This window comes from Terrapene carolina, unplaced genomic scaffold (assembly GCF_002925995.2).
Source record: "Terrapene carolina triunguis isolate 2854851 unplaced genomic scaffold, T_m_triunguis-2.0 Scaffold629, whole genome shotgun sequence".
Classification (NCBI taxonomy): domain Eukaryota; kingdom Metazoa; phylum Chordata; order Testudines; family Emydidae; genus Terrapene; species Terrapene triunguis.
Window position 1 is genome coordinate 15,628,758 of NW_020664980.1, and position 24,542 is coordinate 15,653,299.

General features: G+C 44.9%; 1 protein-coding gene and 1 long non-coding RNA gene across 3 annotated transcripts in view; both read right to left on the minus strand.

The window, feature by feature from the left end:
• Nucleotides 1-6,944, minus strand: part of LOC112116602 — an 11,905-nt gene extending 4,961 nt beyond the window's left edge. The window contains exon 1 of the long non-coding RNA XR_002908918.1: nt 6,886-6,944. This is a non-coding gene — a long non-coding RNA (uncharacterized LOC112116602). The remainder of the gene's footprint in view (nt 1-6,885) is intronic.
• A 3,729-nt stretch (nt 6,945-10,673) lies between these two features.
• Nucleotides 10,674-24,454, minus strand: FAM114A2 (family with sequence similarity 114 member A2). Of its 2 annotated transcripts, none has more exons than XM_024214213.3 (13): nt 22,852-24,454; nt 21,667-21,766; nt 20,905-21,000; nt 20,445-20,563; nt 19,428-19,562; nt 19,068-19,226; nt 17,386-17,509; nt 16,143-16,222; nt 15,014-15,142; nt 14,655-14,794; nt 13,735-13,807; nt 12,807-12,860; nt 10,674-11,098 (listed from the first exon to the last, which is right to left on the minus strand). In XM_024214213.3, the coding sequence occupies exons 1-13, from the start codon at nt 23,059-23,061 to the stop codon at nt 10,997-10,999; spliced, it is 1,521 nt and encodes a 506-aa protein (XP_024069981.1). In that variant the 5' UTR covers nt 23,062-24,454; the 3' UTR covers nt 10,674-10,996. The 2 variants fall into 2 exon arrangements, with proteins under 2 accessions (XP_024069981.1, XP_024069982.1); XM_024214214.3 differs by having other exon boundaries at nt 20,445-20,557; nt 22,852-24,452.
• Nucleotides 24,455-24,542: the final 88 nt, after the last annotated feature.

The following is a 24,542-nucleotide window of genomic DNA, read 5'->3' on the forward strand; positions in this document are numbered from 1 at the left end:
CACCCCCCCCCCCCCCAAAACATGAAAAGCACCTCCCAGACTGACCAGGGTAACCAGTGACTGCACTGTGTATGTGTCCTGATGCTGGACCTGACCCCGCCTCTGTAGCCTGCTAAAGGTGACTGTCCTGTCCAATTACCAAGCCCCTTCCCCCCCTCCAGACAGACTCTCCCTCAAAAGAACCTGACCGAAACAGTAATGAACAGAAACAAACATTTTATTGCGAACCAGACATGAAACGTGGGGGGTGAAACTTGGACGGGGGCTTGTGTGAGGTGGGTAGGAAAGGACTTATGAAATTTTGGGGAATGTCAGCCTTCTACTGCTAGAGCAGTCTGCAGGGGTTGATTGAAAGTTTTAACGGCCCTTGCCGCCCCTCCTTCTTTGGACTTTGGGTGAGGGTGGTGTGGGACTTGGTGGCGGGTGAGGGCGGTTACAGATAGACTGCAGCGGGGCTCTGTCCTCCTGCCTCCGGTCTTGCAGAACATCCACAAGGCGCCGGAGCGTGTCCGTTTGCTCCCTCATTAGTCCAAGCAGCTTTTCAGTAGCCTGTTGGTCCTCCTGACGCCACCTCTCCTCCCGTTCCATGACTGCTCGGTGCATTTGTGACAAGTTCTCCCTCCACTGTGTCTGCTGGGCTGCCTGGGCTCGGGAGCAGCCCATTAGTTCTGTGAACATGTCTTCACGCGTCTTCTTCTTCCTCCGCCTAATCTGCGCTAGCCTCTGGGAGTGTGCTGACAGGCTGGGTTGGGAGACAGTCGCAGATGTGTCTGTGTGAATTTTAAAAAGGGAGTGAATTCCTGAGACAGATAAATGAAATTGTATACAAAGAACCTAGTCTTTCTCTGTGAACAAGACCATGCACTGAACCTCTCACATGCGCACTCAGGACAAGGTCGAATTTTCGGCCGTCGCCTTCAGTGCCTGTGGACTTGCGGAGGTCTTGGAGTGTTCAGAGAACTGTGGCTGGAGACCTGAACTTCTGGAGCGGGCAATAATGGTAAGCCGCAGACTTGTGGCTGCTTAAAACTCCAGCTGTAGCACTGGCCTCCTTTCACATTGAAAGCAATGCCAGTCTCTGCTGCCAGCAATCAGGACAGCATCAACTCTGCCCCTGTCCCACCCCCTCGCGGCTGTCCCAGGGAAAGATCCCTGTATGCTGCCCCTCTCCCTCCACCGCGTGGCTGTAAAGCAGTCCCAATACTAACAGTCCCCTCCCTAATTCAAAGCAGGGCGTCATGAGCGACATCACCCTCCTGAGGATCCCGGACACCCAGAGAGAACGCATGCTGCGGGAAAGCATGCAGAAACCGGGGCCGTATGCCGCCATGCTATGTCGGGCCATGATCCCCGAGTACCTGATTGTGGCATGGAGGGGACATGTCTGCTACCACGGAGGGCCCACTAAGATCGCCCTACCCCGGAACCTGATCAACAGGCTTGAGCTCTACCTCCACGAGACCTACGAGGAGTTCTCCTACGAGGATTTCTCGTCGATCCCCGGCCACATTGACCGGATTTTCGCGTAGGTGCACTGGGACTTTGGAGTGGAGCGTCTTGGGCCTGGGAATCATGTAGTAACGGACATTGTGAAATTTTTTTAAAATACTTGGGACTAAATTGAGAAGAGCCTAAGACAGAGAAATCATGCAAAACCCATTTGTTACCTTTGTAAATATTCCTGTTTTGTACCTGATTATTTTTTTACTAGTTTACAGCACTTTTATAAATATACATTGTTAATAGTATAAATATTACCGTTCTGTTTTAAATAAATGTTTACATGTTTACAGCACTTACTGCTTGATCCGTCCCCTGATTCTGTGTCCGGGGTAAGGGATGGGGACGGTTGGTACGGGATCTCGGTAAGGGTGATGAAGAGCTCCTGGCTGTCGGGGAAATCAGCGGTGCCAGCGCTGTCGACTGCCTCGTCCTCCTCATCTCCTTCCTCCTCTTCCCCGTCCGCTGTCATGTCCGACATGATCCCATCCTCGGAGTCCACGGTCAGGGGTGGGGTAGTGGTGGCGGCCGCTCCCAGGATGGAATGCAGTGCCTCGTAGAAACGGGATGTGTGGGGCTGGGATCCGGAGCGTCCGTTAGCCTCTTTGGTTTTTTGGTAGCCTTGTCTCAGCTCCTTGATTTTCACGCGGCACTGCGTTGCATCCCGGCTGTAGCCTCTCTCTGCCATGGCTTTGGAGATCTTCTCGTAGATCTTAGCATTCCTTCTTTTGGAGCGCAGCTCTGAAAGCACGGACTCATCGCCCCACACTGCGATGAGATCCAAGACTTCCCGATCAGTCCATGCTGGGGCCCTCTTTCTATTGGATTGCACGGCCATCTCTGCTGGAGAGCTCTGCATAGTTGCCACTGCTGCTGAGCTCCCCTCGATGTCCAAAGAGGAACTGAGATTCAAACTGCCCAGACAGGAAAATGAAAATGAATTCAAATTTTCCCGGGGGTGTGGCTGGTCAGAGCATCCGAGCTCGGACTGCTGTCCAGAGCGTCAACAGAGTGGTGCACTGTGGGATAGCTCCCGGAGCTATTACCGTCGATTTCCATCCACACCTAGCCTAATTCGATATGGCCATGTCGAATTTAGCGCTACTCCTCTCGTTGGGGAGGATTACAGAAATCGATTTAAAGAGAGCTTTATGTCGAACTAAATGGCTTCCTGGTGTGGACGGGTGCAGGGTTAATTCGATATAACGGCGCTAAAGTCGACATAAAAGCCTAGTGTAGACCAGGCCTGAATGAACCAAAGTAAAAGGTCAAACCGGAATGCCCTATAGACCAAATAAAACAAAGCTGCATATTCATAAAGCCTATGCAAATATGCGAATCTGTATTTAGCTATTTCCTGTGGGCACGAAGAATTTACAAATGGTAACAGCCACCCCTGCTATAGCCTTGTCCAGGTGGACTGCTTTCTGAACTGCAATTTCCCCCCTCCGGGAGTACTGCAGAACAGGATTCAAAGCAAAAATGTCTGTGTCTCAGTGCCTGAAATCAAACAGAGCGGGACCTGTTACTAAATCACTCCCCGCATTTCCCCACTGCTCAGAGTCCCCATGTAACAAAGCCAGGCTGTAAATCCCCAGAAAGACACCAAGGAGGAGAAGAAAGTGGCCTTACCTGGCAGGGGAAAAGGCAAGCGGCCTCCCAAGTTTCTAGTTGGTAGCAGTAGCTCTGCAGTTCCTGTCTTGTCATTTTGTACTGTCTCCTCCCCAGTTCCACTGCCAGAGCAGAAAAACTGGTTCCACCATCTTCCTCTGGCATCACACGATCCCAGGAAACGCAAGGGACCCAGCCCAGGTGCGCAGTAACCTGTCTGCCTGACTAACACGGACTCATTCAAGAACTTCTGACCCATGTTAGGCAGGACACGGCTGCTATGTTGGTTGGAAAACGCCCACCATATGGACATTGAGTGTTCAAGCCTGCCATGCTGAGCACAATGGGAGCTGAGCCATTGACTTCAGAGGAAGCAGGAACAGGGTCCCAAGACTCAGTCCAAACCCCCCCCCTGCTTGGAATGCTATGGCAGCTGCTGGTCGTCCAGGATGCTTGAAGAGCCATTAAGACAGGAATCTCTCTCTCCTACTTATGTCATATTTGCTCTCACATACGCAATCATCAGGCCAACAGCTACTCCAGGAAGGCTGTGTACTTGACACACGGGGCACTACAACAGACAGATGAATATCTTAGAGTGGACAGTTAGTTCCCTTTCATATACGGCACCCTCTAATGTCTGCCCCTGCAGCGATCTTTCACTCCAAGTTCTAACTAGCTAAATACCTAACGACCGTAGTAGCCAATAATGTTAAAGTATTCGTTCGAAACATTGCCTGGATATGCTCCTCCCTGCTTTTCCTCTTCCAAGCAACGCCCTCATTTCCAGCAATACTGATACGATGAAAGAACAGTGACAATACTTTGAGATCCTGAGGGGCTGTGGAACTGCAAAGCACTTTACAAGAATTAATGAATTCAGCCTTGCAGCACCCCCGGGAAGTGGGAATTACCTTTGCCATTTTGAATGAGTAAAATTGGTTGGGGGTAATTCATAGACTCATAGACTTCAAGGCCAGAAGGGACCATCATGATCATCTAGTCTGACCTCCTGTACATCGCAGGCCACAGCACCTCACCCATCAACTCCTGTCATAGGCCCATAACCTCTGGCTGCGTTACTGACATCCTCAAATCTTGATTTAAAGACTTCAAGTTACAGAGAATCCACCATTTAATCTAGTTCAAACCAGCAAATGACCCATGCCCCACACTGCAGAGGAAGGCAAAAAACACCAGGGACTCTGCCAATCTGACCTAGGAGAAAATTCCTTCCTGACTCCAGATATAGCGATCAGTTAGACCCTGAGCATGTGGGCAAGACCCAAGAGCCAGACACCTGGGAAAGAATTCTCTGTAGTGACTCGGACCCCTCCCGTCGACGGTCACAACTCCAGCCATTGGAGATATTTGCTAATGGCAGTCGCGGATGGGCCATGAGCCATTGTAGTCAATCTCATCATACCATCCCCTCTATAAATTCATCAAGCTCAGTCTTAAAACATGTTAGGTTTCTTTGCCCCCACACTGCTGCCCTTGAATTCACACACACAGGATTCAGTTCACCAAGTAAATAATTCATTGCAAGTTGGGGCCCCAATTCAGAGTGCAGGCAGCGAAGATGGGGGAGCGTGGGCGTGTCCTTGTGCCTCCTGGATTCTGCAGGCAGCAGGATACCCTATAGCCAGACCACATTGCATTCTAGTCCAATCCATCTCCAGCATGTCCCTACATGGGGTGGGCAGAGTAGAGGCATTCAGCTGGCCATTATGCTGAGGAGATTCCCCCAGCTCGCTGGCTGGGCTGCCCCCGCAGAGCTCAGCTCTCATTTGCAAAGTTTAGTCTCCTAACGATCAAGCCCAGCTACACCAGATATGCCTCTGGAATTGAACCGTTCTCCCTTCAGGCAAACTCCCTCAAACACTTACCGCTCAGCAGGAATCACTCTCGGAGGCATCATAAAGAATGCATCGCTAGCATGTAATTAACCGTGCTTTGCATTGACCTGGAGCATCTCTTACAACTACTAGGGCAGTTTAGAGATGAAATATAAAAAAAGCCCATCCTGCTATGGCACAAGACCAGGGCCCAGGGAGCTTGGAGTGTTGTTAAGCACAACTAACTTGAGTCTCTAGAAGAGGCAAAGAAGGGAAATCAAGTGATCTGCTGTGAGCATTTATGGCATGGAGTTGGTGGGTTCCAGAGGTGCACGTAAAATTTCTCAGCTGAAAGAAGAGAGCCTGGGGACTCAGTCTGCAATCTCAGCATCTCATGGGATCCATCCCCGTTCGTTGCAATTCCCAGGTGACAGCAGTAGCTTAACAGGCATTCTGACGTAGAGATCACGACTTTTCCTTTCTGCTGGTGACCTCATCATGGTGGTCCATGCCTTTGCCAGCTCCAGGCTGGACTCTAAAACTGTTCAACTTGGGGTTACACTTGAGGTCCACTCAGAAGCTTCAGCTAGTGCAGAATATCAGTCACTGCTGTTTAAACCGTCAACATGAGCCCGTAAAAGGCCTGCAGAGACTGCCTCTCTATCTCGGCCAGACTGTAGCAGTACAGTTGACTGAAACACTTTCTTGTTGGTTTGCTCCCAGGATTGAAGTATGCTTGACTCTGCTCAGCGTGACACTCATCACTTTCATGTGTGCTGAACTTAACGGAGCATTGAAGACCAAGCAAAGCAGGAGGGGAAGGTAGTCACGCAGCCAACATACTTATCCCAATCGAGAGTGAAATATCACCTATAACGTTAGTTTTGAGACATTTCAGCCAGGTGGAATGTCTAGTTTGTCTATTAACATGCACACAACTACCCACCTTTCCTTCTGGGAGACTGTGATTGTTGACTTGAAGCAGTACCATGGGAGATGTGTACAAACAGCTGGCCAGCTCCCAAATGACAGGTGCTCCTTGTTACAGTCTGTTGCATTGAGCCTCTGCCAGGATAAGATGGAGCATGGATGTGTTGATTAAAGGAGTCTATTAACATTTCCAAAGGGGATTAATTAACGCAGAGTAAGATGCCAGATAGTTCAAAAAAGGAACTTTCAGTGTGTGGATTCAAGGTAGTTTTCTCTCTCTCCTCCTCCTTCCCCCCTCCCTCCACAAAACCCTAAATTTATTCCAGACAAAAACTTTTCCCATGTAGATCAGAGCTGAGAGACTGTTTTGAGTCACAGCCACAAACAGGGTGCAATTGTTGACTCTTGAGCCCATCCTTCCATGGACAAGGCTCCCGCCAAGCTCAAGCCACTGCCATGTTGTGTAGACAAGCTGGTTTATTTAGCACTCGGGCACCTTTGAGAAAGATTTCAGCTTCGCTATGCCCCACATGGGCTGGTTGATTCTCTCTCTTTAGTTCGGAGCCATGCCATTTCATTGTTTATCTGAGCCACTCGGGACAGCCCAGTTCCTCACTCACTTGAGGCTTTGATTGCCCGGTTGGCAATCCTGCTGCCACCGCTTGCTGATAGCAGAGCTTTGTTTCTTCCTTTGCAAGCCAGCTGGAAATCGACTGCGCTCCCCAGGCGCGTAGAACATTTTTCCGATTATCCACATTTGTATCTTAATAATCAAACAAATTAACAAGCGGGGATATAGCCGGGCAAGCGCTGGGAGGAAATATCCATAATTCCATCCAGTACAGAATATAGATTTTTTTTTTTTTTACATTAGCACAGCAGCTGGTAGAAGGCTGTTTTCTGAGTCCAGATGTAACAGAATCTCATTGAATGAAAGAAAATAATTACATTTTCCCCACTTCACGCTTCATTGCCTCCCTCTTATCTAGTCTAGAAAGCCTCTCACCTCCTCAAAGAACAAGCACCCGGAGCTCTCAGGTAACTTCCAGCTCTCATCAAGTTCAGGCACCAGCCAGGCTGAGTAATAGAATCTCTATTCATGTGAAAACAGTGCAGTCAGACAACGCCTTTGAGTAAGCCCTTGCATTGACTCTATAGCTGTTTTCTTTGGTAAATTAGATTGACTACTTGTATGAGCAAGAATGAGGCTATTCTAGCCTTGTTACTGTAGTGCATTCCTGTTGAACGTCTCGCCTGACAGTCCTGCCATCTTATTCCTTAGAGAAATGTAGCTGTTTGGGGTGTTTCTGACGAGAACGCTGTATGCGTTTGAAAAGCTGCTGCTGCTGCCTCATCAAAACCCATTCTTCTTAATTCACTCTGCTCGTTTATCATTTTCTCTATTTCTCAACCTGTAGCCTTGTCAGGGTTCCCTCCCCACTCTGAACTCCAGGGTACAGATGTGGGGACCCGCATGAAAGACCCCCTAAGTTTATCTCTACCAGCTTAGGTTAAAAACTTCCCCAAGGCACAAATTCTTCCTTGTCCTTGGAACGGTATTACTGCCACTACCAAGTGAATTAGACAAAGATTCAAGGAAAAGAACCACTTGGAGTTCCTGTTCCCCAAAGTATCCCCCCAAGCTCCTTCAACCCCTTTCCCAGGGAGGCTTGAGAATAATATACCAACCAAATAGGTTAACAAGGTGAGCACAGACCAGCCCCTTGGGTTTTTAGGGCACTAAAAACCAATCAGGTTCTTAAAAGCAGAACTTTATTATAAAGAAAAAGTAAAAGAAGCACCTCTGTAAAATCAGGATGGAAGGTAATTTTACAGGGCAACAAGATTCAAAACACAGAGGATTCCCCTCTAGGCAAAACTTTAAAGTTACAGAAAAACAGGAATAAACCTCCCTCTTAGCCTAGGGAAAATTCACAAGCTAAAATAAAAGATAACCTAACGCATTTCCTTCCTAGTACTTACAATTTGTAATCTTAGATGCTTAATTCAGGTATAGCTTTAGGAGATGTATTTTCCCAGCCCTGGCTCCTCGCTGACCCGGGGAGAACAACAAAGAGAGACAAAACAACAACCTTCCCCCACAGATTTGAAAGTATCTTCTTCCCTCATTGGTCCTTTTGGTCAGGTGCCAACCAGGTTATTTGAGCTTTTTAACTCTTTACAGGTAAAGGAGGGATTTTATGCTACCCTTAACTGTATGTTTATGACAAGGCTTTATCAGTGAGGTCGGCATTTTGCAAAGACTCAGGGATTGTTTCTAAATAGCTCGTTTGCTATCACTGCTTATTTCCCACTTGACGTCCTGGATTTAAACGATCCCACACAATTACGCTGGTACTAGCAGCCTGAGTTCAACTAATCTTGCTTCTCTAGAGATTGATTCTGCCACCCGTTTGATTTCAATGGGATTGCCTGTGGAGAAAAGCACTAAACACGCAGACTACTTGCTGAAATCCCATCCCCTGTGAACAGGAGTAGCGAAACCTGACCAGTGGCAGCAGTCGAAGAGGGAAGTGAAGACAGACACATCCAATTCTGACTGTCTTCTTGCATTTCTCTTATTGCTGTAGGAACTACTCAGTCAGCTTCATGGTACTAAGCCAGATTCTGGGTCAGCGTTGGGTGGTTTTGGAACAGTGGCATCGGAACAAAAATAGCGTTCAGTCAGTTAGTACAGAAACTTCCTTTTAATCATGAGCTTATAAAGTCTACATCATTGAACCAGTAGCACATCTCAGAGAATTTACAACATCCACCAAAGAGCCTGTCTCTCTCTGGCTGACTGTGGGGGATAAAACACCCCAGGACCAATGTAAGACCTGGTAAATATGGGGCTCAAATCCACAGCCAGAGGCTGGGAAAGGGAGCTCAATAGAAAACAATGCTACTTTAAGCATCAATGCACTTTCCTTGATAGCATCTGTGGCAACTGTCGCCCCAGGCTGAGAATGGAGCTCTGGCCTCTCTCCTATATACATATCTAAAAACGCTGCTCAGCGATAGGGCCGGGGGGGGGGGGGGAGATAGAGTGAGGCCACAAGTGCATTGGCACCCCAGAGCAATACTGCCAGATTCGTTATTGCCAGCTCATGATACGTGAAACAGCACTGGCATTTAACTCAGCTCCTGGCCACAGAACAAATGACCCATGGCTATTCAGACACTCTGGTGATGAGCGCAGTATAAGAACATATACAGAACAGAATGGCCTTGTGAAAGAAGAGAGCATAGAGAGTGTGTGTGTATGGGGGGTTGTTCTTTCCTCCCCATCCCTTTGACCCCTCCCCCGCTCCCCAAATATGTAGGATTCTCAGGGCAATGACTGAACACTCATTCCATGTATGGTTTTATTATTAGAAAAGTCAATGCATCCACAGATTTGATCATTCAAACAAAAGTGAAGCAAGGATTTTTACAGCTATACAAAATAGGAGAAGCTATTTGCAAAAAGGGGTTTCTGTAGTAAAAAACAACTCCCGCTGCTTGGCAACAAGCTGCATCAATGGAGCAGAGCGCAGGGAAGCATGAAACCCAAGAGTAGTGATTTGCAAGACCTGCTAAAACCTGGAGAGGTCGAAGGCTGGGACTAGAGATTCATCATTACTGATGAGCCCATACTGAGGAACGCAGGTATGACAGCAGTCTACTCTCATTAGTTGCCTGGACTCCTTTTTTATTCCGTTTAAGCCACCTTTTTCTTTCGCTGTTGGTGCAGCAGAGGCTGTTCCCTTCCAGAGAAGAAGCTCAAAAGCTACGGAGTGCCAAAAGTAACAAAATAAGGAAGTTTTTAAAGCACAAAGAAAAAGACGCCCTGTGTGGAACGGCAGCTTGTGGAGCAGATGAGGAGTCCCAGTGCCAGTGTCAAGCTGTTTCCTCTCGGACGTATTCTAATCGCCTCTTACTGAGACATGAAGTAGTGCAGTGCGTCACTTTTAGACAGTAGCCTAAGGAAGTCCTTCAGTGATATGTGACAAACGTCTGTACACGCAGACAGTGACTCATGGGTCAAGTTGTACTGAAAGGTAATGAGAAATTCTCTGCTCTGTTGTCTTAATCACTTGACCAGGAACCCATCCCTTCTGGTTGCCCTTCATTTATTACTACAGGGCCACGCACCCTGTTACGCTGGACAAATCAGCCCTGTTACAGCTTTCTTCTCACTAACGGGCCTACGTGTAACCCTAGTGCAACACTTGTCTTCTTGAAGCAAACATCTTGCAGGAAAGAGAAACACGTCAAAATCCTCAAGCCCCATCCCAGACCTCAGTACGTATGTAAGAGATCAGCACCCTTCAGCAAGCTGCTGCTTTTGGATATACAGAGCATCAGGGACCTTAGATTCTGTTCTTTCAAAGCTGAAATCATTCCTGAGACTCTGAACCTTGCCGTATCTTGTATCCAGCACAAACTTAGCAGGAACATAAATATGTGCCTCGAAATTCAAACTCAACTGGAGAGTTTGGTTAAATACTCATTAACCGGTTACCCTAGTCTTTTCTCTAGAGTGATTTAGCTTCGATCATCCTCAAAATAGTCTTTCCTGAAAGAGCTCATTAACATACTCAGCTATGGGAGCGCAGAGCAAAGAGTGATAAACAGTCAGCCAAACTAAGGACTGGTCTACACTGGGAATTTACATCGGCACGGCTACGTCTCTCGGGGGTGTGAAAAATCCACACCACTGAGAGACACAGCTAGGTGGACGGAAGAATTCTTCATTGACCTAGCTACTGCGTCTTGGGGAGGTGGATTGCCTACCCTGATGGGAGAACCCCTTTGGTCAGCGTAGGTAGTGTCTACACTCAAGTACAACAGAGGCACAGCTGCGCTGCTGTAGCAGTTTAAGTGTAGCCAGACCCTAAGAAACCACCTGCATTTTTAACCTGCCAGATTGCCCAGATGCCTAGACTATGCTAATTGCATCCTTCATGTCTCCTGACAAATTGTACAGCTAAGACCTGGCCAGTCAGCATTTTATCATCACCACTGTAGTACCAGTGATTAAAGCTTCGTTTATTTTCTGTCCCTACCCCATTCCCAGGCAAGGGAACGATCAAGTGGGCAGATGTGCTTTCTGCTCGACTAGCAGGATTAATTCACTGCTGTGATAATTCAGTTCGAGTCTGGATCAGAGAGATCTGTAGCACAGGCAGGAGTAGCTGGAAGGCATCTTGGATATACGAAGCACTGTTTGAAGCCTACAAAACAAAACAAATTACATTAGAGCCATTCATGCTACCAGTCTTCATTTCTGCTTGACATGTGTATACTATATGGTCACTGATGAGTAATATACATAAGCAATATCAGGCTACTACTCTCAGATGCACCAACTTCTTTTCAGTTAAGTCTACTTTTCAAACTCCAGTTTATCCCACTGGGCAAAAGGTGGCCAACTGACTCATGAGAATGGCCATACCATTTCTGAGCTGATCCATCTAGTTCAGTATCCTGTCTCTGAGAATACTCAGTACCAGCTGTTCAGGGGAAGGCATAAGAAACCCTGCAGTAGAAAGGAAGCACACACCAACAAGGAACGTTTCTTCCTAACCCCCTCAATTAGAAGTTACCCACTTCGGGAATCAGTTGGGAAGCGTATGGATTGTCACACACTGAATGATGTGACTTGTCCAAGATATGAACACAGCAGTTTCTAGGTTTCTAGCCCTTTGCTGTAACTGCTAGAGCTGTGGCAAAGTCTACCATTTTGAGCCACAGGGGTTCACAAAACATTTCAGGTTGGAAGCTCACACTCAAAGCAATCGATCATCAATTGAAACAAAGTTTCATGCCAAATCACACAAGTCATCCATGGTCCAGTTAGAAGCTTTACAGGCTTTCAACAGACTTGGGCTGAGTTTCTAACAGAAAACAGGATGAGTTTCCTATTGGCAGGTCTGCCCAGCTCTAGCAATTCCTAGAGCCCCACAGCCTACTGGACTGTGAAATCTGCTGTGCATTCAGGCGATACCCCTGAACCGTGTGAACAGCTTGAGATCCTGAGGGAAAAGCGAGCTGCAAAAACAGAAACCAGCGATTTCTGCTAATAATAAATCCTTGTCTTTCAAGCATAAGAACCCCTACTCGGGTACTCCAAGCAAATGGGGATGGCTATTCAGACTTTCAGTGGGGAAGTTTGAAATTTTTAATGCAACATTTCACACCACGTGTGACTATCTGAAAGCTGCAGCCCTTTGCCCATCCACACAATGGACATGGATTTTTCATCACCAATTTAGAATGAGTTCTCTCTCGAAAGATTAAACAAAATAGTGTGAGCCCGATGAAAAGTTTCAGCTCAGTCTCATTAGTAGGCCAGGATTAACATGTAAGGACTGGCTTTAATATTTTACCGCCTTTGTTTATTGGTAGTTTGCAAATATTCCAATTCTACCTTGCTTCTATCTGAGAAATGGTTACTGTTTATTTAACTGGAGAAAAGAGGCATGTTGAAAAAAATCCACCAGAATCAAGTTTTCCTGGCAAGACTACCACTGAAAATCTTATTAAATTACAGTGTTTAGAAAGACAAGCTAATTGGTTTTGTCTGAATCTGTAGAATTTCTTATGTTTACCAGCTGAAATTTGGGAGTTGTTTGAAGGAGAATTGCCAATTAGCTGACAGGAAAGGCAGACATTTCACAAAATGACATTCCCTTCTGCTGCATCTTCTTTAGACTGTTCTGAAGGGATCATGTTTATACTTTACCAAATACATTGCACATCTGGCACAGATGATAGTAGCAATGCTCCCTTGGATATCTATTAAGACTTGTAAATTACCAGTTGGGGAAGCAGTCTTAAGCCATGGTTTAGAAAACTGGACATGAAACGGGATAATGAAGTGGGGATTGACTAGTCTGTCCACATTTCAACATTAGTAGCTGTAAGTGTATCATAACTGACCTCCAAAAACACTCCAGTGATTAATGGGTTAAGCACATCTGCCTTCTCTTTGACCTGAAAAGATTAGAGATATATCATCCAGCTTGACAATCTGATTGCATTGCCTTTAAACAAAACACAGGGCCAGATCCTCAACTACTTTAGAAATCGACATAGCCCTCTCCCCGTCAGTGAAGCTGCACTGATTTACACCAGCTGAGGATGTGGACCATAGTATGACAATATAGACTTGCACAAGTCCCAGCATGTACCAAAAGCGTGCTCTATACTTCCAGATGAACTGGGGAAAGCTTCCTGAATTAAAGCAAGCTAATGGGACATATTTCTAACAAAAGCAGCTGTAGGCTGGTATGAACTAGGTCTAGGACAATGGAAGGGTCTTGTGTCTGAGTTGAGCACTGTGCGTATATGCAAACAGCGGGTTCCTTTCAGAGACAGCTCTCTGTCTCTGCAGAGGAGAACCCGTGAAGGAGAACATCACAAACCATAGAAACATAAAACAGAATTTCCCCACCATTTCGGCTACCAACGTGTGAGAGGGGTACATAATACCCTACAATAATTACACCTTCATCATCGCAGACATTAGCTACTTAGTCTCCTCAAAGCATGGAAAGAAATTGTCTGAGCTGGATGGCTTTACTTCAGTAAAGTTCACTTTGAACTCCGATCCAGGCTGAAAAGTTACCAGCTTTACAGGCTGATAATGGGAAAAATCTGAAGGTTGGAATGAATTAGGATGCAGCGAAGCGCATCGATAACACACCTGTGTATTTTAAAAATACAGAAGCTGAGACAGCGTGAGAAGCTGTGCAGTTGAACAAAGGCACGAGAGCATTTCAGGGACACTACAGTCCGTTTTGAATGCAGCATGAGGTTGAGTGGGACCAACCAATCTCATTCCTGTTAAACAAGAAGTAGGTCTTACCCCTGCAGTTGTTAAGCATGTAGTGAACTCTTTAGATAGAGAAGACAATTCTTTACACAGCACAATAGTCATTCTGGGAAAGGAAAAAGGAAAATTATGTAGTAAAGCACTTAAAAAAAAAATCCTCTTTACTTTGCCATTGTCATCTGTAAAACAAAATCACCCACTTCCACACGTAAATTTTTCTTTAAAAACAAAAAGATAGATATAAATGTTTAAGGGTCTAATAACATAGCATATGAAGAATGAGAAGTTCCAAATAATATCTGAAAAGAGAACAAGGCTGACAATTGGAAGCAGATTTCAGAGAACAGGAATGCCTGGTCCAAAGGCAACACTACTCACTTGCTTTTTTAGTTACAAGCAGGAAGTGTCATCTTGTTTGTAAGAGAGAAATAGTTATTTTACATGGACACCAACTGCCTCTTAATAAAACAAGTCCCTGCTTGTCTTAAGCAGTATCGGTGAGATAAGTCTGCTCAGGATGATTTTAATATTAGGCATCTAATGTGCCAACAGGCTAGCAAAACGTTACTGAATAATCATTTTACATAAAGAGAATGGCTCTCTTTACACTACTTTAAACGGAGTATTTTGTGGGCTCCATTTCTTTCTTTTTAAATGCCTGTCTACTAAACTAGCACAAGTTTAGGGCAAAATTCCTGTCTCAGCGCTGCATGAAAGCTGTCACATAATATTTTCCTTTCTCCATGTGTTCTTGTCGAGAAATTTCTGTATGTACAAAAGACAGTCAAGTTCTGTTTAGTGAAGACAATACTGCCCTTAGCAATTTCTAACATAAATGCAATCAGACGTCAACTGCTGGCTGAGAACTGTGGAGGGAAGCTGCACAGTAATGCCTACACCAACAGTAGGATGGCAACCTAACCAGGTACTACAGCATAATTCAAAGGACTTACTGTGAAAGGGCTTTGGCTCGGCCTGTGGCTGACACCTCTTGCTTCTGACCATGTAGGACCAAGGCTGCAGTTTTGTGGAACATTTCAATGGAGTAGGCTGTCAGTTCAGCCAGACTTCTAATGGCAAATGCATGAATATCCTGCAGGAGTTAAAGAGAGCTCATTCCAATAGGTTTGCTATTATTTTAAAATAAGACTTCTCTCCACTCTGCTCCTCCCCCTATTCCCCCATCTCTAGGAGTTAATGTAAAATTCTAACTGCGGGTTGAAAGCCATAAGCAACCAGTTGTCAATATAGGATAATGTGCCAGCCCCTCCACGGTTAGATTTCATTTTCTCTCTCTCCTTTGCCCAGTTACCTCTACCGATGTTTGAACATCTTGGTCAGCATCCCCTGACTCCAGCTGTTGGTTTTCTTCGCTCATTTCCCCCTCTTTTGGAGCTTCCACGTTGAGTCTTTCAATCCAGTCATGAGCAGATTTCCTTGCCTGTGTAATAGGAGGCACAGACACATCAGCACGGCACTTAATGATTGGGATGAGATCCTCCTGCACTCTGCAGAAGGTGGAAGACTGGATCTCTTTGTAAGAAACGGTTACTACCCCTGCATTGGTGGAAAGAATTGGGACAAGCAAGTCAGTTACCTGCTGAACTTTGCAGCGGGGGCGAGTGAAATATAAGGGAACTGGCTACTGTGCACACATACTTTCGGCACTTGTTTTTCTTTCTTACCAGATGTACCCATGACATGTGCTGCTTTAACAGCACGACTGAAATGAAGAGGTTTTTTTAGGGTTTCCAATAGATGTTAGTGCCACTCAGTGGACCACAATGGTATTGTAAGAGGGTAAGAAAAGGAGACATTCCTCTAAATTTATTAACTGGTCTGACGGAGAGGAAGTTGCCTAAAGAGGAGTTCAGACACTGGGTTATGGGATCATGAAACTGATCAGCAATAACCCAGTGTGTGAACTATACGTAAGATACTTGATCATTCCAGTACTGAGAACCCTGGAGACGTTTATGAACTATTCGAGAACATATAAGGAACATTTGTCATTTATAGATAGATAGATAAAGACAGCCCTTGCTCCTTTTCCGTAGCTTCAACAGAATGGGCCATTGTTACAGATATAATCTTCTGACACACTTTTAAAGCTAGGAGATGATTTTAAAGCCAGATGTTGCGAATGGGCAACAGGGGATGGATCACTTGATGATTACAAGTTCTAGTTCACTGGCCACTGTCGGAAGACAAGATACTGGACTAGATGGACCATTGGCCTGACCCAGTATGGCCGTTCTTATGAGACCAAGAAAGTTCATCTTATCAAGGGCTCCAACATTTCAATGCTCCTTATCGTTTTGTAATCCCCGGGGGGGGGGGGGAAGAACGGTCTTTATACTTTTAACACCTTCCCCAGGAGTTCAGGACCTGGTCTCCAGAGATATACCCACCAGCCATCAGAGGACACAAAGCTAACTCACCACGGCTAGTTTGTCTGGCTTGGCAGAGACGTGCAGTTCGAAGAAAAGCGCAGTTATTTCCTTTGTGAAATCTTCGTCTCCTGAAGGAAACAAAGCAGGTTTGCCAGACTCGGTAGAGTAAGATAGTTTGTACTACACAAATAAGTGATAATCAGGAAATATACATTGTATAACCATGCAGCTTGTTTCTGCCCATATGCCTCCAGGGTTCAGCTATTGCTGACAACCAATGGCTGCATATAATTCATTTTTAAATCACATATTCAACAAAGGATTCAAACCCCTCAAACTTGGTCTTTTTTAATGCAATTTATTGGGCATTATTTGGTTTTGAGGGCCTATAGATATGTCACTAGGACTAACTAGCCTTTGGTCAAGGTAATTCTATTTTTACAGCTAGCATCCAACCACAAACAACATAAATTCTGCATTTCAGAAGACATCTGCTTGCACACCACCTTAGAGAATTTTTTAGACCATTTAAAGCCAATGGTTTTCCTATTATATATGCAGGGCCAGATGTTGACAAAACAGGAAAAAAGCTGTTGGATCCATCATGTACAAAGATAAAAATGATAAATAAGTCTCTAGAGTACCTAACACTGAATGCGCCAGCCCTCTTTGCTCGGCCCCTTGGGTAAAATCGAAACAAGAAAGTCGTTTATGTTCAAATTAGTGAAAGCTTCAACAACTGGATGCTCCCTGCTGTGCAGGTTGTTTCTGAGCTTTCCGATGTCCCTTCAAACTGTGTGGCCAACACTAGTAGAAACTTTTACCTTTTAAAAAAAAGTGACTTTTTTGAAGTCAGATACTGCTACTAATAGGTTTCCCTTAGCTCCAGGAAAGGAGGAGGTTAGGAAGAAGCTATTTTCTTGGGATTTCCTACATAGCCTCTCCCTTCAGGCCCTTCCGCCCCAATCCTCCCCTCATTTTCTTCTCTCATAAGACCCTGCATCAGAGGGACCTCCTTTCTTCTGCCCAAGGTGCGCTGGATGAGCTAATCAGTCCACTCCTGCACTGTGAATGGGTCCCTGCAGAGGAGGAGTTCTCCCCATCCTCCCAGAGATTAAGGGCACTGCCTTTCAACAGTGCTCCCAACTGCTGATAGGTTGAGGATCAAGGGACCAGCTGAATAATAACCGACCCTGGGCCTTTCACACATTGCTGTGGAAGGCTAGTTGGTTTTAAATTGGAGTTTAAAAACCAGCCTCCCCGCCTGTAAACGCGGATCCCTTTTTATTACCCTTCTTCTCTTCCTCTTCATCATCATAAAATTCAGCTAATGAAAATGCTTCTTTGAGCTGCTCCAACTCCACTTTTAACATGTCTAACTCTTCTCCAGAGAGGGCGTTTATAACCGACTTCACCTAGTTAAGAGCGAGACAGGCATAAAAAGAGTCATAAATGCAACAGGAAAGAGAAACAAGATGGAAATGATACAGTGCAGCAGTATTAATGACATGCTGACACCAAATGCAGCTGTCCCTTTAGGACAGAGTTCTCTGCCAGGCCCCATTAAGGAGTAATTGATTCTTTACCAGGCTTCCTGATGTTTCAATTGATATTTGCCAAAAATGGAATAGCTGGGATACAATTTGTGTTCACCTAGTAGGATCACCAAGGTTGAAAAATATCACAGTACCCACACATCAGGAAAGCTAGGAAGAATAGAATTGTGTGTCCCAGGAAGAGAATGTGTGACCCAGTAGCCAATCAAGCGTCAGGTTTATTAAATCAGGGGTCAAAATGAAGCTAGAGAGCTGTACCTGCCGCTAACTACTTGAGCACAGGCGTTTGCTGCCAATGAAGAAGCATCGGCTTGTTGGCCAGAGGGCAAATGACAGCCGGGGAAAATTCATAGTTAAAGAAAACAAAAACCAGAGAGCGGCTCCTTTGTTACAGGCTAAACTACAACATACTACACTCGGCTTAGTGCTTCCCATTTTCCATTTCCTGTCCATGCGTTCTGCTCAGCCTGAAGGAACCAGTCATCAGACTTATTTTTTATGGAACATATATAATGTAGATGAAGTTCGTGGCACTATTATTAAGATTGCCTAACACTTCCCATATGAAGACCCTGTTTTCAGATGCTTAGCCACTTGGGCTGAAGTTTTCCACGCCAAATTGTCTGCCCCAGGATGAATTTTTCTGGGAAGATTTCAGCTAGAATGGTTCAGCCATTCTAGGGAAAAATACATTCTGCCCATGTTCACTAATTCCTGGTGATTTTTTTAAAAAAAAAATGCTCTAGCACCCCAATGCTTTGGAGCAGAGACTTGAAATTTAGCAGAGGGTAGGGGTATCCCTTGTATCCAGAGTGTGCCTCCTGCCGCCCCTGTGAAAATCCACTCCCATTTGGACAATTATAAACCCTTATTACACTTTGCTAATGCTCACTGGAGACTTCTTAGATATTAGCAGCTCAATTCTAGCTGAAGATTACGTCTACAAAAGCATGCTCTAGCCGCAAGGCCGAGCAGGACTTTCCCTGCTATTGCAGCTCTGGGCTGGGCTGGATCTGGGCATGTGTACTGAGAGGAGGAAGACTCTCTGTCCTGTGCTCTCAGGGCAAGTGGGGAGACAGAGTAACTTGAGACAAGGAGTCTGAAGGATGCAAAAACTGGTACTGGCTGGGCAAGCACATCGAGTCTGGGAGTTGGGGGGAGTGAAAGGAGATGAGGAGAGAGAGGAGATGGAGTTAATTACATGTGATCGTGCAATCAGACAATATCATAATGCATACACACAAGGGGGCCAAATTAGGTTGCACAGCTAACCTTAATTCTGGCATTTCCAAAATTTTGAGTGCTTGACATTGCAACCATCATAATGTTCTTTAAACAGGTTTTTGTGCATAAATATAACCTTTTTCCTCCTCAGCTGCACATATAAAATAGAAAGGAAACTGCTCAAAGCCATTACCTTTGAATCACTCTCTCTGGAAAGCATCTCCAAGGCTTCCAGATGTGAAAGACCCTGAAACTCATCAAAGAGTAACCCATAATGGGCTTTCTTCTCAGTAGCCATGGTAACCTCGGTAGCTGTCCTCTGCTCTTCTTTCTCCTTTGCCTCTCGCAAGACCTGAAAAAGGAAAAGCAGAGGCGTTAAACCAGCGCGTAGAGAAATTGGATAAGGGAGGCGAAGGCCCCAGTGAACAATTTTAGGAAGCGTTCACTTGATGCTAATACTGAAGGTTCTTTAAAAGGAAAACATAGGGAAGAAAAAAATAAAAGAGAGAAACTGCTGAGAGTCTCACTCTCGGGGTTTGAGAGAAACTAATACCTGGGACAGTGTAGAATTCCTGTTCATTAAGCCCTTTGTTTTCTTGAATCCAGGGTCTCCTTCAGCTATCACATCCATTGTCTTCTTTCCAATGAATTCCAAGGCATCCAAACCTCCACTAATAACACTCTTCCCCTAGAAAGCAGATTTGCAAATGGAGAGAATGCATGTAAATAATACTTCTGTTTGTCTAGCTACAGTTAGTTTAAATTTATTATTAAAATATGATTTATACCAGAAGTGATGTGGGCCAAATGCTCGTGTTTCAAGACACCCCCATCCCCATGTACAGTAAAGAGCATGAAAAACAAGAAAGAAACACTAGCAGCCAATGTTTTAATGGGAGTGCTCAGCTGGAGTGTATGGCCCTCCATCACAGTTGTACCAGCCATCCTGAATTTATAAAATGCACAAATTAACATCTTTCTTTCTCTTCTCTTCAGTCAGAAGAAACTTGACTATGTTCATTTATCCATTTTTAAAGTATGTTGTGAGACGGTTGCTGAAAACTTAAAAAAAAAGAAGTGGCCTTTGCATTTTGCTCTGCTGGAAGTGAGGTTTCTCTTCCAGAGTCATGGGCCAGTCACCAGGAAAGCTCTGTGTCCTGCACTCCAGAGTTTTACACTTGAGGGTAGAGTCCCATTGGAATTAGCTATGGTCAGTAGGACGAGTTGCCCCCCACCCCAAGTACTTTGGGTCAATCCCACAGAGGACTATGAAGAGGAAGGCTGGAGTCATTCCTAGAAACTCCACTGAAGTTAGTGGAGTTACTCCAGGAATCAATCTGCCCTTGAATTTGGCCTGTTATTCTACAGGGAACCAGAAAAGACAGCAGAGCATTGGGGTGACACACACTATGCTGCAGATCTGAAGGCCAGGGTAACCTGTTCAGACTTTCATAAAGAAAAGCCAGATAAAATGAAGAGTAGAATCAAGGTTTGTTGATATGAGGCTTCAGAGTCAAGGAAAAATAAGTGATTTTAGCCTATTTCCCAGCCACCCCACCCGCCCACTCACTGTGCTTTGAACAGCTGTAGAAAGAGTGGATAAAACTCCGAAAGCTCCACTGATGGGCGAGGAACTGCTGTCATCAACTCCGCCTGTACTACTTGCTTCAGAACTCTGGCTTCCTGCATCTGGGGGGGGAGAAGATGTTTTATTTTTCAAAACTTGCAAACAACAACAACAAAGTTAAGATTGTAAACAGATATCGTCCGCTTCAGGCAGGCAAATGCACAAATCTCAGACAGAAAAGAGGGCCGCAGCAGGTGAGACAGAAAGAGTTAAGATCACTCTGCTATGACGCTAAGACTCTGCAGAGCTAACAGAAATAAGCACTGGCACATTATTGTAGTAAACAGATGTCAATCTCAATACACACAGAGCAGAGCTGTTGAGTGTAAGATGGTGCTATTTTTAGACCACACTTGGAGAAATTCAAAAATTACATTTCTTATTTTTAATAATAAAAACTGACCTCCTGTAACAACTTTGGCCTCTGATGAGATTTCACTAGGGCTGGGGATCCCAAGGGACGTCTCTGCTTTTTCGATGACATTCGAAATACCTTGTCCTAGAGAAGGCAATGCTATTACTTCAACTCTAAGACAGAACTGCATTCACTTTAGCCACCAAAAAAGCAGTGATTGAATCAGAAATAAGATTAACCACCAGGGGCTGTACACAGGAGATACAGACATAGATATATAAGCACTAACCACACACACACACAATGTGTTACCCAGTCAATACTAAAAGCAATTGCAGTCTGGCTTGCTTACTGACCAGCATAAAGAATTCATCTTACATTGAAGCCTTTATGCTGTATCCCACTGATGGGAAAGTCTCAGCTGGTCATTGTTTGTGCCAGCTCCTTAAAAGCCTGAAAGTTATTCTGCTGTACATGTCTCCCTACCTCTCATTTGGCTTTTTGATTTTTCCCCCTGTATTTTGAACAGAGTGCTTGACTTTTGCCAACTCTTGCTTCTGAATTTGAAATCTTGTACTTTATAGACAAGCATCACAGCATAAGCTGGAGACATTTGTGAAAACTGAAGCCTGATTTTAGACTGCAAAAAGAGTTAATATAAGAACGGCCGTACTGGGTCAGACCAAAGGTCCATCTAGCCCAGTATCCTGTCCTCCGACAGTGGCCAGGTGCCCCAGAGGAAATGAACAGAACAGGGAATCATCAACTGATCCAATTATATCAAATTAGCAAAATGCCAGCAGCCCTTACCTACTGTAGCTACTGTGGCCGAGGCAGTGGAGAGAAGTGACTTTCCCCAGCTCCCCCAGTATCCCCATCCCGTCTGAGATGCATCAGTGGAATCAGATACCTTTATTTAGAGAAACAGAGATGGAATACAGCAAAGTGACTGACTGATCTCTGAACTGTATCTTTGTGAACCTCTTTTTTAACAGTAGTAACAACACTGAATTTCAGCCAACATGAACACATATCGATCTGTGACCTCCTTGATCTTCAATAAGTATCATACAATTATTCAGTTAGGGTTAAGTTCACCCTCCTGCAACAAGGCCAGAATAAGTGAACAGAGCAATTGCTACATTGTATCAGACTTGTGGTCCATCTTGTCCAGCATCCTGTCTCAGACAGTGGCCAGCACCAGATGCTTCGGAGGAAGGTGCAAATGTGAGGTAGTCTTCCCCAGTTTCCAATGAAGGTCTCTTCCTAAACCCTAAATGGAGTTTAGGTGGGGCATTATTTCAGAGTTGGGAGGGAAGGAATTTGGACACTACTGTACTAGAGATAAAAATGGAGGAAGAAAAAGGGAGAGCTGGAATGAACAGCAGAAGTGTTAATGTTGGTACCCTGTAACCTTCCTCTTCTGCATGCAACCCTCTCTCAGGAATGATGTGCAATACCAAAGTTTAATGTTGAGCTATCCGATGTGTATTGGACCATCAAGTAACTTCACTCTACTTTAAGGAAAAAGAAATGAGACTGCAAAATGCGAGAAGGTTGGGGTATGGAAGCAGTAAGGAAGGTAAGAAAGAGGAAGTTGATTCATAGTTCATTCCCCCCGTCCCGTACCTTTCTAGTGCAGTCAGTGTTCTAATGTCATTTGTTCCACCCTTATCTAACCCCCCATGGGAAGAAGCCAGTTCTTAGCTATCCTATCTGTGCAGTTCTAATATAACGCCATGACTTTCTGCCACTCATGGGGAGAAGTCAGGGTACATTCAGAGACCCAATTGCCAGGTTTGATGCAAAACCCATTCAAACCAATGACATTTAAAATAATGCATTTTCAGCATTGCTCAGTGCAAAACTCTATTCTGCCACAACTCTACGGGAAAGGGCTTCATCATTGTTTCCAACACAACCCGGATTCTGCTGTGTTTAAAGTTTGTGCAATTTACCAATCTGCATGTTCAAAGAGTCAGCACGGAAACATACTTTCAGGGCTTGATCCACTGGCTCTTCTGCAGCAATAGGCTCGCTGGAGGGTTTGGCTTCGGGTCTTTTCCGAGTCAGAGCCACAGGTTCAGGTTCATCCTCTTCCCTACCGCTGCTCTCCACGGACCCAGCTTCCTCCGCTCGCTGTCCAGTCTCATCCTTCTGGGAGTCACCTACTTTTAGATTTTCACTGACATCTTTTTCAGACATGACTAGAACATCTCCTAGAAAATATAGTGATTCCAAGAATAACAGCAACCCACCAGGATATTTTTGACATTCCTTTAAAATGCTACAGTGCTCTCCTGAATAGCTAAATGAGAAGACACCGTTATTCTCTCCCTCTCCCCATATATATATGCTCCCACTCGCCTTCTATACGTCAATGAATTTTTTGAGAGACAAGGTGGGTGAGATAATATCTTTTATTGGACCAGCTTCTGTTGGTGGAAGGGACAAGCTTTCAAGCTACACCAAGCTCTTCTTCAGGTCTAGGGAAGGAAGCAGAATTCTTTCTCAATCAGTCTGAACTATGCATGACTGACAGGAAAACAGTATGACAAGATTTAAACTTCCAAATACGACAGGTCACTCTATCTAAGAGCTATACCCTCCCAGCAGGAAAGGAACTGAGCAATATCTGTAAGTGCTGCACTACAAGTACAAAGGGTGTGCAGATAATTTATTCTATGGCTTGTCTCGCTAACCCAGACAGCTTTGGTGGACTGTTCTTGAAAAGCGTTTGCCAAATATGAAAGAACAGCATTATTAGAACGTGGGCAGTTGAGTAAGTTGCAGCGTATTTATTTGAGTGTTGTGCATTTATGGCAGAGCTTTTTTAAAGTGTACAAACAATTTGGAAATTCATCGTAATCGACAACTTGCATTTGAAGTCACAACCTGCCATACAAATCCAACTGCTGGATAAGGACCTATAAACCACCACTTGTAAATGAGATTTTCCCCCCCTCATTGATGTGCCAAAGAGTCTTAATTTCATTAACTCCAAGTCAGTTAATAATTAAAAGTTGGATGTTAATGCAACACCAGACATTGGAATAAAGCTCGTTATATGTGCAAAAAGATGCCCGCTTATGGCTGCTATGGGAATCAGACTTTAAATAGCCTAACTTTGATGTACTAAAATATCTCTGGTAAATCAATACAGTAACATTCCATTTTACATTTATTTATAAGTCCCAGAAAGTCTGCTGGTGATGCAATCAGATCAGCTTGTTACATTGTAACGCACTGGTCACCTTTCTCTTAGTAAAAAAGAAGAGACAGATCAGTACTCTGTCAATTTAAGATGACATTTCCAAAATCCTAGGTGCATGTACCCCATTTCCCCCTGTCTCTTCATCCCCCACCTACACGTCCCAGAGACATTTCTACGCTCCTGGTATTTTACAAACACATGCGCAGCCTCAAGCCCTTGCCCGCGGGATTTAGACACACGTTCTCCATCACACACAGGATGTAAAAAACTTGACAAGTGCAATAGGGCTCCAACTCCCTTCCAAGGTTCAACGTTCATGCTCCCAGTTAGTCACCCACCCTGCCCAGATGAAAGTGCATGACCCCAAAGTGACTAGAAGACGGACTAGTTTGAGAAATCATGTTCACTGTTAGCTATCTTCTCAAACACGGCCTCCTGCCCGCGTCCCTCCCTAACACACCCCACCCCGGCC